General features: G+C 38.0%; 1 protein-coding gene across 1 annotated transcript in view; it reads right to left on the bottom strand.

Moving 5' to 3' along the window:
- Positions 1-18,050, bottom strand: part of TXK (TXK tyrosine kinase) — a 68,132-nt gene that overhangs the window by 35,261 nt on the left and 14,821 nt on the right. The window contains 7 exon segments of the mRNA XM_017860644.1: positions 3,210-3,251; positions 6,111-6,115; positions 8,259-8,264; positions 8,960-9,025; positions 10,735-10,940; positions 11,630-11,732; positions 12,764-12,818. Of these exon segments, the coding sequence (XP_017716133.1) occupies positions 3,210-3,251; positions 6,111-6,115; positions 8,259-8,264; positions 8,960-9,025; positions 10,735-10,940; positions 11,630-11,732; positions 12,764-12,818 (483 nt within the window).

Here is an 18,050-nt window from a genome sequence, read left to right as displayed (position 1 = left end):
TATACAAAAAATTAGCCTGGCGTGGTGGTGAGGGCCTGCGGTCCCAGCTACTTGGGAGGCTGAGGCGGGAGAATGGCGTGAACCGGGGAGGCGGAGCTTGCAGTGAGCCGAGATCGGCCATTGCACTCCAGCCTGGGCGGACGAGTGAGACTCCCTCTCAAAAATAATAAATAAATAAATAAATAAATAAATAAATAAATAAATAAATAAATAAATTAGAAAATACATAAAATTAAAAAACATTTTTAAGATGAAAAAATATGTATATTTTAAATATCCCATGCTTTATAACACATACACACTCATTTCGATAAAGACCCAGATGTGGCAAGTAAATCCTTATTACATTTAAAAGAGGATAGAAGTCCCCATTAATTACTTCAAGAGGAATAAAAGTTTCTTTACTAAGAAGAAAGAAAGCAATAGAAAATAAAGGAAAATTGAGAAATTGACCACATAACCTTTTTTAAATCCTATGCAAGAAAAGAAAACAGTATAAAGTTTTCGCTAAAAGCAAAGCCAGAAACCAGAAGAATATATTTACAACATATAGCTGACAAAAAAGATTGGTATTCAAAGTATATATATTTTTTTTAATTTTTTTTTTTTTTTGAGATGGAGTCTCACTCTGTCACCCAGGCTGGAGTGCGGTGGCATGATCTTGGCTCACTGCAATCTCCACCTCCCAGGTTCAAGCGATTCTCCTGCCTCTGCCTCCTGAGTAGCTGGGATTAGAGGCGCCCACCACCATGCCTGGCTAATTTTTGTATTTTCAGTAGAGATGGGGTTCCGCCATGTTGGCCAGGCTGGTCTCGAACTCCTGACCTCAAATGATCCACTTGCCGTGGCCTCCCAAAGTTCTGGGATTACAGGCTTTAGCCGCCGCCCCCGGCTGTATTTTTTAAATACAGACTTACAAGTTCAAAAGGCAAGCACTATAGAAAAGTGGACAAAAAATGTTGACAGGCATGTCACAGAAGAGTAAGCTCAACTGGCCTACAGACACTTCAAAAGTAACTCAGTTGCACTGGTAATCAAGAAAATGAAAAGGTATACAATTTCTCACCCAATGAATTAAAAATAACTGTGAAACTACTTGCCACCTGCTGGCAAGAATGTTGGGAACCAATTTATCTCATTCACCACAAAAGCATAAATTCGTATAACCATTTTGAATCATGTTTTGAAAATATCTAATAATGTTAAATCTGCACATACCCTGTGACCACATAATTCCATCTTGCCCTGTGTACAAAATTACATTTATAAGAAAATTTATTGCAGCACTGTTTGTAACAGTAACAAATCAAAAACATTTTGAATGTTTATCCACATTGAATACAATTTTATATAGTCATATCATGAAATACGCTAATATGCAGTTAAAGGAATGTATTTGATCTATAGTATATGTACCCATATCAATAAACTTTGAAAACATAATGTTTAACTAAAAAATCAACATACATATGATCTCCTTTCTATCAAATGGTAGAATACATAAAACAACATTATAGGTTGTTTATGTGCATGCATATATGATCAAAATTTAAACACATGGAGAAAACAGGAACATACCCTTCTACTGTGATCGCCTCTAGGGAATGAGAGAGGACCAAAAAGATGAAGGGGGTGGGCTTCAACTGTATCTGTAATGTTTTATTTATTTTTAAAATGTCATGGCCAAATTTTAATATTTGCCATGTCTGGGTTGTGGGCCTGTGCGTATAATTCCCTATTTAAGTCTCTGAAAAGAGATGAGACCCTTGCCTTGTCTGGATTCTTTTCAGATGCAGAAGCTCTTATACTGAATCTCCACAGCCCAGTGATTTGGGCCATATTACCTGTGACCAGTGTGCTAACTGCAGACCTCTTCTGGGACTTTCCTTCTCTCATTCTGCCCACCTGTCATAACATTTTATTTCTCCATGTTGGACCTATTAATGTCATATTACAAAAGGCCATTTGCTGTGACCATACCAAGAAGATAGCATATTTTCTGCCACACTCAGTTTCCTCCAAGCAAGCGAGGCCTGTCCAACCTCCATCCATGGTCACCTGAGATGGGCCTGTGTCCCTCATTCTCTGCCTATAGCCCCTGCTATGAAGTGGGTCTTCATTGTACCCTGAGCCATTACTGGCATTGAGTTTTGAGTTACAGAACTGATTCTTTCTCATTCGCATTTCTAGATTTCCTCAATATCCAACAGCAGAGCAAAATGACACACATACTCTTACCTAGTTTCTAGTTTTGACTCTACTTTTACCCACAGTTAATGTTTACTGACAGTTGGAAATTTAAACTATAGGCAGCTTTGTTTTGGTTTGACCTAAATGAGCAGTTTTGATATGAGTTTGATATTTTGGCTATTCTACTCTTTCCTTTGTTTCCAAAGAACAAAGACACTGCAGCAGCATGTATTTTTCTTTGTTTGTGTTTTTAATGAGTCTAACCTAAGTTCCTGAGGATCGAGTTTATACTTGACTGCCTTTGATGCAAAGATTATAATGAGCAACTCAAATACAGGACTCCAGACTGGGTGTGGTGGTTCACACCTGTAATCTCAGCACTTTGGAAGGCCAAGCCGGGCTGATCATTTGAGCTCAGTAGTTCAAGACCAGTTGGGCAGCATGGCAAAACCCCATCTCTATAAAAAATACAAAGAAACTAGCCAGGCATGGTGGCACACCTGTAGTTCCAGCTACTCAGAAGACTGAGGTGGGAGGACAGCTTGAAGCCCAGGAGGTCAAGACTTCAGTCAGCTGTTATCGAGTCACTATACCTCAGCCTGGGTGACACAGCAAGACCACGTCTCAAAAAAAAAAAAAAAAAAAAAAAAAAAAAAAAAAAATATATATATTATATTTATATATATATATAGACGAGAGAGAGAGAGAGAGAGAGAGAGAGGAGAGAGAGAGAGAGAGACTCCATTGGCTGGCAGAAAGCACCTTGGAGTGAGTGCAGGCGAGTCTCCATATGTTAAGCAGCTGAAATCCTTTTAGGAGAACATATTTCGAAATTTATAATGAAAGTTGTTGGAAACATGATTCTAATACAAATATATCTGATTTACATCTTCACATAAAATACATATTTTGGGATGTAATGATATTTAGAATAGAAAAGACAAGAAATTAATATGCTTTTTTTAGTTGTTAAAGTCTTATAAGTCTTCTCAGAAATTTTGAATGTCCACAAATACCTTCTTGTCTCAATAGACGTTCTGCCTGATTTCTGGCTAATGTTTCTATGGTCACCTGTAAGAGCAATAAAATGATTTTTAAAATTTTATATTCAGTTTTTTAAATAAAAAAAACAGGGCTTCATTTTCTTCATTTTCTTCATTTTAAGAACTTACTTAGGATCTGATCTTAGAAAGTTGAGTGTTTTTTTTTAATTCAGATAAACAATAATATATCATTATGGGTTAATTAAGTTTAATATAATTTTATTTCCAAGCCAATATCTAGTTTATTCTATCATATCTCAATTCAACTTCCAATATATACTTAGTATACATTATGAATGATTTAACATTTATAAATTTCCATGAAAGGTATGTGATAAGACCTCATCATCTTGAACAAACACTGAGTTTTGGCAAACTAAAAAAACACTCATTTCTGTCTTTCCTCTCAGAAACTTCCTACTTACATGTTTTTATAGGTGCTTTGTTACACCTTCCAAAAATTAAAGCCCATTCTTACTTTTCTGACACTCCTAAGTGCATTACGTTATATATAGTCAGTAGTTAGTAGATGTTCTCACTTACAAGTGGGAGATAACAGGGGGAACACATAGCCATAGAGATGGAAATAATGGACACTGGGGACTCCCAAAGCAGGGAGGATTGAAGCGGGGTGAGTTGAAAAATGACTTATTGGATAAAAGGTTCACTATTTGGATGATGAGTACACCAGAAACCCAATACCCACCATTACACAATACATTGTTAGAAAAAAGAAAAAAGAAAAACTTGCACGTGTACCCCCAGATCTAAAATAAAATTTTTAAAAAATCATAAAACAGAATACATGTAACCACCAATACATGAACTTGCCTCTGACACCCTCTCCCGCCCCATCTCTCTCCTGAGTCTCCCGTCACTCACTAAGCTTCAGTCTCATTGGAATTCTTTCCTTCCCCAGATTCACCAACCCCTTTTCTGCCCTCAATCATGCTGTTTTCTCTACATGAAACATGTCATTAAATGACTTTAGAATATCAGAAGTACACACAGTGAACATAATTAACTAATATTGTAAGCTAAACGTACAGTTTGATATGATAATACCTAGTCAATAAGCAAATGTTGTACAGGAAGGAGAAAGAAAAAATGGTAGAACAAAAGAGAGAGAAAGGAAAACTGAAAGGCTTTCATTTCAAAACAAGATTTAAAAAAAAATTTAATGCTTCACGAATTTGCATGTCATCCTTGCACAGGGAACATGCTAATCTTCTTTGTATTGCTCCAATTTTTAGTATATGTGCTGCCGAAGCAAGCACTCAAAAACAAGATTTTAAAGAAGATTTTAAACTTAATCTAATATTGCCAGATAGAAGTATGTGACAAATTCAAGATCCTTTAAAATAATTCCGAATTCTATCAGGCAGGAAAGAGATTGAATGAATGGAACTTAGAGGATGCAAGAGCACAGTATTTCAGAATTTCATCTATTTAAATTCGATTATAAAACTTAGAAGAGGTTTTAAAAAAAAATATGTAAGTAAAACTGTAACTCTTATACCTAGACAACACTGATTACAACTAAGACCAAATGATGTGCATGAAAGAGTTAGGGACAGGAATCCTATTTACATTTTGTTTTAATCCAGCACGTCCAGCTACGGGTGAGTAGAAACATTCTGTATGTTATGTGAATACCTCTGGTCCCATGTCCCAATCTTAGATTTCTGATCAATAAGTAAACAGTATTGTGTTCTTGAATTTTTGATCTAGAAACTCCATTAGATCTGAGAAGGTGAATCTGCTTCCCTTAGTAAGTGACTTTCTAACTGTGAGAAGATTAAGGATTCCGTGTAGAGATAATGAGATGAATGAAACTCATGCTTCTGTGAAGTTCAGGAATAATCAACATGTTTGGTATTTAAAATATCTATTATTTTAGGAGAATCTGGCATATTAGATTTTTGCCTCTGATTTAAAGGGCATAATTAATTTTAAACTAGTTATTTGAAGTTGAAGATAATTTGACTCGTTTTAAAATTATATTTATACAGTTAAAGGAACTTTATTTCTCACATTTATAAGTTTAGTTTATTAGATTTCCAGGATCATTTAAAGACTTGCATAGGGCTTTTTACAATTGTAAATTTGCCCTGTCAGGCATGTGAAGTACTTTGAAAGAAAACTGAATTTATTCAGTTTATTAATGCAAATTAAAAGTTTCCAAAAATTTAATTAACTGAGCTTATAAATCGGATTGATTGTTTAAGGATATCTAGTATGTTGAGTTTGAATTAAGCTGATTATTCTTACTTTTTTAGATTTATATATAGTATATCAAATTTTATAAGTCGAATTTGAGGACTTTCTGAAAACTAGGTTTTTATGTTGTAATGTTGAAAATTCGGATATTCATTTAAAGCCAAAGTAGCCATAAATCTTTCTATGCACAAAGGTTCCCCTGAAATATCAGAACTCCACATTGACGCGGCATTCCTTCTACTATACCCACCCTCCCTCAACACACACTACCTGCTACCACCTTTAGACCTCAAGTCACTTCTTCAGACACAACCCAACATCCTCCATCTAAATTACATCTCCTGCCCTGTTTTCTTCCACAGTGTCCAATACTGTTCCTTCAAAACACTACAGTTGTTTTTTTTTTTTTTTTTCTTCAACTTTTATTTTAAGTTCCGGGGTACATGTGCAGGATATTCAATTTTGTTACATAGGTAAATGTGTGCCACAGTGGTTTGCTGCACAGATCAACTCATCACCTAGGTATTAAGCCCAGCATCCATTAGCTATCCTTCCTGATGTTCTCCCTCCCCTTGCCGCCCTTACCCCACCCCCAGCCCCAGGATCCAGTGTGTCATAACACTACGATTTAAAATTGTACATTTATGGGCCGGGCACGGTGGCTCACGCCTGTAATCCCAGCACTCTGGGAGGTCGAGGTGGGCGAATCACGAGGTTAGGAGATCGAGACCATCCTGGCTAACACGGTGAAACCCCGTCTCTACTTAAAAAAAAAAAAATTAGCCGGGCGTGGTGGAGGGCGCCTGTAGTCCCAGCTACTCAGGAGGCTGAGGCAGGAGAATGGCATGAACCCAGGAGGCGAGCTTGAGTGAGCCAAGATCACGCCACTGCACTTCAGCCTGGGTGACAGAGCGAGACTCTGTCTCAAAAACAAATAAATAAATAAAATTGTACATTTATTTGTGGACTTAGGGTTGTTTAATGTCTATTTTTTCCCAAGAAACTGTAAGTTCCATAACTCTGCATATTTCATGTTGTTATATCTGGTACATCATAAGTGTACAATAAATACAGATGGAACAAATAAGGTGATTTGAGGACTGAAGTAACAAAGGAGTGTTGAATGCCTGTAAATAATAGGCCAGGTGGACCAAACTGTAAATGTTTTTCCTGTTAGTTTCATAGTTCATGAAATAATAATAATCACTAGAATGTATTGAATATTTATTATGTAATAGATAGAATAGATATTATTGTCTCTGCTTTTCAGATCATTCAGAGGTTTAGAGACATTATGTGACTCTGCCCTGAACCAAAGCTGTCAATGCTGTCAGTCAATGCTGATGCCAGGATTTGGACCCAGGTTGCTCCCATTTATATACACACGCTCTAGTACTTAAACCTAGGGCAGTAACTTTTGTACAGTCATTAGAACAGTGCTTGGGACATAGTAAGTGATCAATAAATTTCAGCGATCACTAATGATAACGATTTTATCTGCATCTTAATAAAGCTGTTTTAAAATGGCAATAAAATGAAAAATTAGTTTTCTCATAATTGGAGTCATTTTAAAAAGGATGATTTTTTTTAAAAAACTCATATATAAATCAAGGCCCAAGGAAATGAGGTAGCAGTTGTAACCCTAGAGTAGTATAATTCAGATGCTCCAACATCCACAGTATAAACAGGTTGTTATAGCCAGAGTCTAGGCCTTGTCTAAACAGGGTAATAAATGAGCAAATGAATGAATAACGAAAGGGTGGAAAGTAACATTCCTAGCTAGTGATGTCCATTCACTAACCACCAAGCACTGTGTTAGCTACCTTCACAAATGTCTCCTTTAATCGCCTGTAAAATCCAAATTATATGAAAAAAGTCTCATTTTTCTAATTTTTCTGAGCAAGAGATTTTCATATATCTGTAAATACACACAAAATCTCCTCTGACCCGGCCTTGCAAGAGGCCTGTTTTTGTTGGTCAGCTTCAATTCGGGATAGCAGTGAGACCTCATGAGGACATGCTCTTGAGTAGATAGCTGTGGAACTGTTTTTTTCTTTTCTTTTCTTTTCTTTTCTTTTTTCTTTTCTTTTCTTTTCTTTTCTTTTCTTTTCTTTTCTTTTCTTTTCTTTTCTTTTCTTTTCTTTTTTTAATAGAGATAGTGTCTCACTATGTCGCCCAGGACAGTCTTGAACTCCTGAGCTCCAGCAATTCTCCCACCTCAGTCTCCCAAAGTGCTAGGGTTACAGGTGTGAGCCACCATGCCGAGCCTTTTTTTTTTTTTTTTTTTTCAATTTTTAAAAATTGCCATGCTAATCTTCTCTGTATCATTCCAATGTTAGTATATGTTCTGCTGAAGTGAGCACTTTGGAATTGTTTTCTAAGGAAGGTGAGTTCAGTCACCTGAGGACTTTGATTTACTGGAGATTAGAATCTCGGGAAGGGCTAAATGGCTCCAATAGAGACATGAGGCCCAGTGAAGGTGGGAAAAGAGAGAAGAGACCCTGTGATGGAGCTGAGGAGAGTGACTGGAGAGAGAACAGAAATAGCTACTGGAGAAATCTCATACAGTAATGTAGATGAGTCATCTGTCCTGAAGTCATCTCCTTCTCTCCTCCAATAAAGTCTACATTATTCACCAAAGCTTTCGAATTTGAATTTGTTTTAGGAGAGATGTACTGAGTTAGGCCTCTAGGTGGGCTTTATTACTAGCAAGACCAACCAAGGGGGTTCTCTCATTCAATTGCATTTGCTGCCTGGTTCTCAGAGAAGCACTTGTCTTAATGCCTCAATGCATATATTACCTACTGCCACCTGGTGGAAGCATATGCTAATTTTAAGATAAGGGCCCAAACCAGATGGAGGTGAGGGAGATGCTCAAACTGAAAATCTAAATTTATAAAAAACATATGACTAGTCTCAGTTCTACTGCTCTCTACCTGTAATCTATCAATCTTCTCATCTGCAAAATGAGGGGCTAAAAAAGTGATTGCTAAGATTTCCTCCATCTTCCAAATCTGTAATTGTAACAAAAATAGATTTCAGGCGGAACTCTAGTGAACATGCCAAATGGTTCTTCCAAACTACAGCATTAGCCTAGTTCTTATCTTCAACTATTTCTAAAACACATAAAAACATGAGCCAACATATAGTCATTTATCTATATGGTTAAGTCCAATTTACCACTCATTGAAAATTTAATGTCATTTTCTAAAGTAAATTTTCCAGTTAAAATATATAGTAAAACAGGTACCAGATGAATGTTTGGTTTCAGACTGTCACTGTTAAAACAGAAAAGTGGCTATACAAAACAGAACAAAATAAGTTTAAGAAAAGAAGTTTCTGAATGGACCATGATAAGGATCAAACGTCTCTTTATTATTAATGCTGTCAAATGTGTTACTTTCTTTTCCTTTTACAGACCCAAAACAGTATCTATACTTACAAGCTGCCAAAATGTCTCTGATGTTCATAGGTTAATCATAGGTTATATTTTGGAGAAGACTTACTCATATATTTCTAAATTAGTTATTTTGTTTTCAGTCACATAGTTGCTTGGGATTAAGCCTTCATTCCTACAACAAAAGAAAAAGCAAAAAATCAAAATGCTTGGCATGTTTGTGGCATTATCATGGCAACAATCCTTTTAAAACCTCAAGGATGTAGGGGGAAATCAAATTCATTTTACTGATTAAATTGCTAAAAGGAGAAAAGAAAGTTTTTTAAATTTCAAACTCAACAAAAATCTCTGTACAAGAAATGTATTAAGATCCCAACTTGTAACATGAGTAGTTTAAGAGGTTTTATGACCCCACAATCTTTTCAGAGAGAAAAGGGGGCACTTAAATGATCATCTGATATCATAGTGACTGTGTTAAAACACAGCAATTACAAAACATTGGCTTCATTCTTTTCAATTGCTGAGGAGTATTCCATAGTATAGGTTTTCTAGTTTAGCCACTTCCCTAGTAGAAGCAATGCTGTAAAGAAATCCTTGAACATGCCTTCTTGTACAGAAGTAAGAATATTTCTCAAAGATAGATAGCAAGGAGGGGAATCGCTAAGTCACAGGATATGTGCATCTTTCAGGATATGCAACAAATTGTCCTCAAAGGAGGATATACCAATTTACACACCTATCAGCATGGTAGAGGCTTCACTTTTCCTATACCTTAACCAACATTTGAAATTACAAAAAGATCTCCAAGACATATTATTGAGAAATAAGAGTAAGTTGCAGAATCATGCATAAAGTATGATAAGATTTAGGTAATGAATTCTACAAACAATACCATATATTTTGATATGTGTATGTAAGTGCATTGAAAATAATCTGAAAATGGATAACAGTATTTACTTTTGGGGAGACACTTGGGTTTGCAGGTAGTGGCAAAGTACAATTTTGATATTAATATTTGCATATTATATTTTTAAAAAACTCTGTTCATTTACTGTGAAATAAAAAATTCCATTTTTAAGTCTGAGGCATGCCAATAGCATACCCGCAGGTGTGGCTAATTACACAGTCCTGAACCTACTAATGCCTCTTTTTCCACTGAAAAGTCTCCATTACATGTTGAGAACTGTTAAGAGAGCCACATCATTGAGAAAATGTAGTTGGAGAGGTATGTAATTTACATGCTTATAATACTTGGATACTTAAAATATCCAAATCTTGGCAAATATCAGAAATCAATGCCAGCCTTCTCTCTCAGGAAGTCCAGATATTCCTCAGAATTCTTCTCAATTCAGGACTCCAGTCAGGCATTAACCATCTGTTGCAACTGACACAATGAAACCTATCTGCATCCCAGGATCTTTTCTCTTTCTAATCTAATTCAGCAGCAACTGCAATGTTTGCTTTCAAAACTTGTCATTGTAGAAACATAAAAGTGAATAAAATACTATTTCTGTTCTTACCTTAGAGCTTAACAGGAAAAAACCGACAAATTCCCAAATGAAAGCTCAAATTACAATAAGAACCTACATTGTCAGAATTTCCATTGTACAAATAAAGAAACAAAAACTCAGAGAGGGTAAGTGACTTGCCCAGGGACACACAATAGTAAGCGGCAGCATCAGGATGTGAAGCCAGATGTACCTGATTCTGAGACTGTGCCTGAAAACTGCCTGAAATCATTGTTGTCTCATTCTCTCACATACCTTGGGGGAGAGGGTACAGATTCCATTTCACGCAGAGGAAAGAGTTATAAGCCTGAGTCACTAAATAGTCTTCTTTGTTTTGGAGGAATTGGATACAGACTAAGTCATGTAAGTGTCTTACCCCAAACGGTCTCTTGCCTTCCACCAGTGAGGATTGTATTTCTCCAGTATCAGGTATTCTTCTGCTCTCCTTAAGGCTAAATTACAGGGTTCTCTGGGCAGAAAATCATAAAGTGCCTTGACTTGGATCTTCTCTTCAGCAACCTCAGAGGGTGGGAGGGGAGGCAGTGGCTTTCGTTTTGATGGCTGCACACAGCCCGTGTTGGACTGTGAAAACCAAGAAATGAGTTGTTTTACAATCATTTTAATAATTTGTACTAAAAAATATAGGGATAAAATATTTGCCTTCTGCCTCACTTTTCTTATCCAGCTACACCAAGGCAGAAGCCAGGATGGGATAAATGTAGAAAAGGACTAACCATAAAACTCCTTTTGGATCCAGCAATACACTCATCATTTTGTACACTTTTGAGATAACAAGCTCTCTTGCCAGCACTTCACTGGACTTTTTAATATCAAAATTCTCAAAAGATGATGTACTCTTCTTCAATGGTTTTACCTTGTTTTAAGGATTTTTTTCTCCTTTAAAGAAGACAAATGGCCTTTTTCTTTGTGTGTGGCGGCAGCTCGTGCTTGGGTTTACCATACTTCCTAAGAATGCTGTTTCTCACTGCAGTGAAAACTAATCTCAGCCTCAAAATGACAGGAGCCAGAATATGTTTTTTCCCACTCATTGCCCATTTTCAAGTTCTGCCTGTAAATATAAGTAGCCTATTTTAACTAGTCTTTTCTTTTTCCTTTTACTTTCTTCTAGAACATTCTTTCACAAATTATTGAGCCCTTATTTTATGCCAAGCATGATACTAGATTCTGGGTAACAAACAGCACCTCGTGAATGAAGACTCTAAAAAGATAACCTTTTCCATTCCCCTCTTGCCTATCAAAATGATACTCACTTGCTTCTTATTTGACAATTGACTGAGCCATGGCCTGCGACGCTGGGTGTGTTTTTCTGGAAGCTCTTCATCTGGGCTCAGGCTTATCTGTGTTCTTACTTGTCTGACATTGAAAAGCAATCATGTTACAAATAATTATTTGTACAAAAGGTATCTATACATCCACTAGATTTTCACAGAAATAGTAGAAACATCCAGGTCTCTTTCCAACTCCATTTTCATTTAGAAGACTTCCTAACTCCATCTCCCTGGGCAAATTACTAGTTTTAAGAACTTAAGTTTCCTTATCCAGGAGCTAGAGGTGCTAAGAGCATAGAGTTGTTATAAAATAAAATTGAAAAAGCACGTCACATTCCCAGTAGAGTCTGGTGCATCTTTGGGGCATAAAATTACAATCATGGTAATAAAAACTTACTCTGTATCTGGCTCAGTGCTTGTCATTTTATATTCATTACCTCATTTGATGGTGTCTTTTTGTTATAAATAGATACGGTATAGTGATTAGGAACATAAGTTTGAATCCCAGCTCCACCATTTCATAGTGTGGCCTTGGGTAAGCAATGTAACCTATCTAATCCTCAATTTCCTCATCGGTAAAATGGGAATTGTAAAAAAAAAAAAAAAAAGTAGGCGGTTTTGAGAACTGTATGAATTAATAAACATAAATCTTTTAGCGTAGTATCTGATATACAGGACGCTCCTGTTAAATGTTAGCTTTTTCTGTTAACATGCTGCCTTGGATTTACTTCTTACAGAGTCATTTACTGCCACCGAAGTATAAGATACACCGATAGTTTTGGGGAGATAGATAACTAAGATAGGATTCTTGCCCTTAAAGGGAAAAACTACATATTGGAGCACAGACCTATAAACAACATACATGAAATAAAAATTAAGTGGAGAACCATGCCGCACAAGGTGGGAACACAATGGGATGAGCAACTAAGTCTGAAGGATCAGGAAAGGATCCCAGATGACCTGACATTTGACCTAGACCTGAATTCAACAGGGAGAAAATGGAAGAAGGTTCCCAGGTAGAGAGAACAGCAGGTGCAAAGAGACATGGTGACTCCATAGGTATGAAAGAAACTGAATTAATTAATTTTCAAGAAATTGCCCTTGGAGTAGACTTACCGCTTCTGCACTGAACAGCAACAGCAGCAACAGAAAACCGACTGGATGGTGTTATCTGAAAAGCAGGTCATTTCTCAGCTGTTAGAAAGCCATGAGTACATGATATTGAGGGAGTCTCTAAGGGATGGGTGATACGAATTACTATAAAGCGTATGAAAGTCTCGATCGTGCCTTCCTTCACTAGTGGAAGACAAATAACTGTCAGTCACTAAAGCAAAAAATAAGTTTCTGGCACCTTGGCCAGTGTGGTTTCCCTTCTCAGGCTCTTCTCCTCTGGCCTGGTTTTCGCATTTCCTCAGTCTGTGAGTGATAAATGACCAGTGTATTCTCTTTTACCTTTGTCAGGGCTAATGTTCACTAACAAATGTACAAGGGAATAGGATTCCAAAAGTGATGCTCTCCTAGGAAATCTGTTAGCAGGGATTTTGAATTAGGTCTGTCGTATTTTTTTAAATTAAAATGCTTAACACATAGGCTCTTTTTAAAAATTCCATCAACATTTCAGTGGGATGTTATTTCAGTGGGATGATTCTTTTATTTATTTCTTGCAATTAAAAATTGTTCTAAACCTTAGCAGCGTGTTAGAATTATCTGAGGAGCTTTTAAAATACTCTGGTGCACAGGTCATGCCCTGCATACCCCAGACCAAAAAAAAATTAGACTATCTGGGGATGAATCTAGGTATTGGTATTTCTTTTTTATTTATTTTTTATTTTACTTTCAGTTCTGGGATACATGTGCAGAACAAGCAGGTTTGTTACATAGGTATATACGTACCATGGTAGTTTGCTGCACCTATCAACCCATCATCTAGGTTTTCAGCCCCACACGCATTAGGTATTTGTCCTAATGCTCTCCCTCCCCTTGCCTCCCAACCCCTCAACAGGCCCCGGTGTGTGATGTTCCCCTCCCTGTTGTCCATACGTTCTCATTGTTCAACTCCAACTTATGAGTGAGAATATGCAGTGTTGGGCTTTCTGTTCCTGTGTTAGTTTGCTGAGAATGATGGCTTCCAGTTTCATCCCTGTCCCTGCAAAGGACATGAACTCATTTGTTTTTATGGCTGCATAGTATTCCATAAAACATAGGCTCTCACTCTGGAATAAGTTTAAAGATAAACTGAATATTTGAAGAAAGAACTAGCTAATAAGTCTAGGTTATGCCTAGACTTTTGTTGTCAAATTTCATCATTATTTGATTTAAGTGAGATGATTTCCATTTTTAAAGTCCATAAATAAGCCAAGGGTGGTGGCTCATGCCTCTAATCCCAGCACCTTGGGAGGCTGAACCAGGAAGATCGCTTGAGCCCAAGAAGTTTGAGATCAGCCAGGGCAACATGGTGGAACCCCATGTCTACCCCAAAAAGCTTTTTTAAAAAATTAGCCAGGCATGGTGGTGCATGCCTGTAGTCCCCAACAGTCAGGAGGCCAAGGTGGGAGGATCCCTTGAGCCTGGGAGACGGAGGCTGCAGTGAACTGAGATTGCACCACTGCACTCCAGCCCGGGTGACAGAGTGAGACTCTGTCTTAAAATAATAATAATAATAAAAGACCATAAATAAATTTTGAATTTCAAAAGGATATTTTATTTTCATAGAACTTACATTTCCCCATCAGTTCATACTCATATCGACATCTGAAAATATTCTGGAGGCAGCAGAGTACCTTAGAGGTGAGCATTCACTTTGAGGGGGGACAGACCTAGGGTTTAGGCCTAGTCACCTGGCTGACTACATCTTGGATAAGTCTCTTTACTTATCTAAGTCTTAGTTTTCCTAACTGTAAAACTGAGGTAAATAGTATGTACTCCCTTTGAAAAGCCCTAGAAGGCAGAGATAAATGTCTAACTTTGTGACTTTGAGTAAACTAGTAAATGTTCTGTGTCTCAGTTTCCTCATCTGTAAAATGGGAATAATAGGATGGCTAACATGTAAGCCAATGGTGAGGACTAATTAAATTGATTCATGTAAAACACCTAGACCAATACCACGTATATGGTAAGAGGGTAATCAAGAAGACTGATTGTAATAGGATCATGGTGAAGAACCAATTAGATAACATCTTTTAAAGTCCCTGGAACATAAAGGGAAGTATTATCAGTCAGGATCCCAACAAGAATCAGAAGGCACACAAACTGGGATATGTTGAGAAGGATTTATTTATAAAAGGAAGTATAGAGATGTAGGTAGAGCGTAGTAAAACTACAAGGATAGTGCAGGAATCCAGAGCTGTGCCATCACCACACCTAACCAAGTGAGGAGGGAAGGGAAGGTTACCAGAACCTAGAAGGCGGGGGTGTCTGTGGCCCAAGCCACCTGGAAAAGAGCACGTATCATCCATCCAAGGACACAGATGGCCCAAGGAGACTTCATAGCAAGAAAATCAGGAGGATTAATATCCTTACTCCACTCTCCTCCCTCCCTCCTTGCTGGGCTCTCCATTGGCCTAACCCAGAAGGAAGCCAGGTGGTTATGTAAATCACACAGGAGTTAAGAGCAGGCTGGTGAAAGGCAGAGAGTGGACCAGCAGGGAGAGGGGCAGGCAAGAAACATCCAGCACAGTACACCCCTCAGCATCCATCTTTTCTTTCTTTTATTTTTTTAGACAGAGTCTCACTGTCGGCCAGGTTGGAGTACAGTGGTGCTATCTTGGCTCACTGCAACCTCCTCTACCGCCCAGGTTCAAGTGATTCTCCTGACTCAGCCTCCCGACTAGCTGGGATTACAGAAGTGTGCCACCACACCCAGCTAATTTTTTATAGTTTTTAGTAGAGACAGGATTTCACCATGTTGTGCAGACTGGTCTTGGACTCCTGACCTCAAGTGATCTGCCCATCTTGGCCTCCCAAAGTGCTGGGATTATAGGTATGAGTCACTGCACTCGGCCCATCTGAAAGTGGATTCCTGTAGGATTTGGGTTTTTGTTTAGTCTGTTCTTTGTGGGGTTGCTACAGTTTTCCATTGACCAGGACTATTAAGAATATTAAGAAATGAAGCGAATGCATTCCCTCATTTTTAAACAAAGTTCTCTTTGCCATAATTGTGAAGCACCAACCTAATTTTCCTCTATAAATCAGGATAATCACCCCAGCTACTCTGACCCCCTTCAGAGCCTATAAATTCAGTAGTACAAGGAATCCCATAGTGGCCAGAGGGCAGTTCAACTTTCAATATTCCTTAATAAAAGGATTCTTCTCTTGGCAATGGAATCTCCAAACCTACAAAAACCAAAGTCACAGGGAAAGTAAACAACAATACTCTGGTGGGCTACTAGATGAAATGATGAGAGAGGCTGCTCCAATCTCCACTGCTTTGTTTCCAGACTCATGTATCCTGGCTATGGAAAAACAAAAGCATATAATGTATCCTGGCTATGGAAAAGCAAAAGCATATGATGCTTTAAGACATTTATTGCATCCTACAGGACCCTACCTGAACTTTGCAAGATGTTGTCTTCCAGATGTGATTGTAATTGAGCCTTTAAAAGGCCGTTCTTCTGTTCTATCAAGTCAGCTGCTTTGGAGTTATGGGACACATGGTAAGGTATTCGGGGCCACTGAACAAGCACCAGTGAGACTAAGAAAAAGCTAACTCCCTCCACAACATGGGTCATCTTGTCAGTCTCTGGTTATATCTTCCTATTCTGTCCCCGTTCTAAGAAATTCAACCACATCCCTTTCCCCAAGATCTCCTTGTCACCTGTCTTCCAATTTTGTTCCTTCCAAGTTCGCATTGGCAGACCAATTTGTTTTTACCATTGCCCGTGAATCAAGGTAGATCAATGTCTCAGACTATCTCTTTTCCTAATGAAGTGAATAAACTTACGTGTTTCCTGAAGTTCTGGGAGGACTTTATTTCAACACTATCTATCAGGCTACCTCTGAATGAGGCTGTAGTACAATGGCTGTTTCCTGTTGGTGTACATTTATGATGCAGATCTTCCTGTAAATCAAGCCAGAAATTTTTCTCCCATAAGCTGTTGGAGAACTACCCAAGAGGCCACTGGTGTGAGTTGAAGTAGAAGCAGAAAGAGCAAGTACAATGTGAATAGATGTTGCATGCTTATGAAGCTTTCTTGAAGCTTCTGGATCTACTAGGGCCCATTTTCACATATGCCACTTCTGTATTAGGATAGAAAACTAGTATGCATGACCAATTGCATAGTCCATTGAATCAGATAACACACAGCTCATGATAAGCAGCTTGGATCACATAAATATTTGATGATCCATGATTAAGCATTTAGTCTTTACCAGTAGCAAGTCAGGAGCTGTTTTTTAGATGGAAAATATTCCTAAGGGTTTGTGCTGCAATTTTCTTATTGGGGCTTTCCTGAAACGCCATAAAGCCAGCATCTTGCCCTCTCTTTGCCCTTTATCCCAAGCAGTACCAATGACAATTGGATTAATTGATAACTGAGTTATTTCTCCAGCAGAGGGTATCTCTGGACCTCTAAATATATGACCAAATAAACCCCAGACCCAACTCTGAATCTGCTTCCTAGAGCTACTTCTGATACAAGAGAAAACATGACATATTTAGATTAACTTTGAAAGGGTTATTTATAAAGGGACTAATCACAAAGGAGTGAAAACCACAAAAGATATACAGGAACCCAGGTCCAGCAGTAGTGGAACTGTCACCATCCCTAGGTTCAAAAGGACCAGGATGGGGAGACAGAGTAAAGTAGAGCAGAGATCACTTTGAGGAGATGAATGATCTGCTGTTTAGGGACACAACAACCTCACTACAACTTCATTCCAGGGTTCCCAGTAGGTGTAATCCAATCAGAACCAGAGGGCTTAGGAGGACGTTGAACTAACCTTACAGATTTTTGTTTCCAAGATAGAGTTTAGGATGGAGAGGAAAGATTATTAAAAGGTGGGGAACACTGAGCCATTTTGGAGGCTGGCTGCAAAATTTAATTCCTACACATTATCAATACATACTAGTTCCTTTCCAATCAAAGAAGTTGATCTTCCAAACCTACATTCATACATCTGTGACTTATCTTTCTCTGATTTGGACATCACCCGCTCAGTTGTTGAGCCATTGACACACTGATGGTCTAATGGGAAATCTCTCTTCTCTACCCTGGACATACAGTTCAAGTCCAAGCCCAGGCAAGGACTCACCTTTGCACCCACTGCTGTTTCATTGCTCCCCCTGATTTCTCTATTCCTTTCTCTCTTCCTTTTCTTCCATTTCTCTCTTCCTTTTCCTGCACCCAGAAATCACTCATTTTCCATGGTCCACCCAAAGACTTACTTCTGGAGACAAAAATAAAAT

Source organism: Rhinopithecus bieti, unplaced genomic scaffold, assembly GCF_001698545.2.
Source record: "Rhinopithecus bieti isolate Rb0 unplaced genomic scaffold, ASM169854v2 scaffold_56550, whole genome shotgun sequence".
NCBI classification, from domain to species: Eukaryota; Metazoa; Chordata; class Mammalia; order Primates; family Cercopithecidae; genus Rhinopithecus; species Rhinopithecus bieti.
Note: the sequence above shows the minus strand (reverse complement) of the source record. Positions and strands in the feature narration are given on the sequence as shown.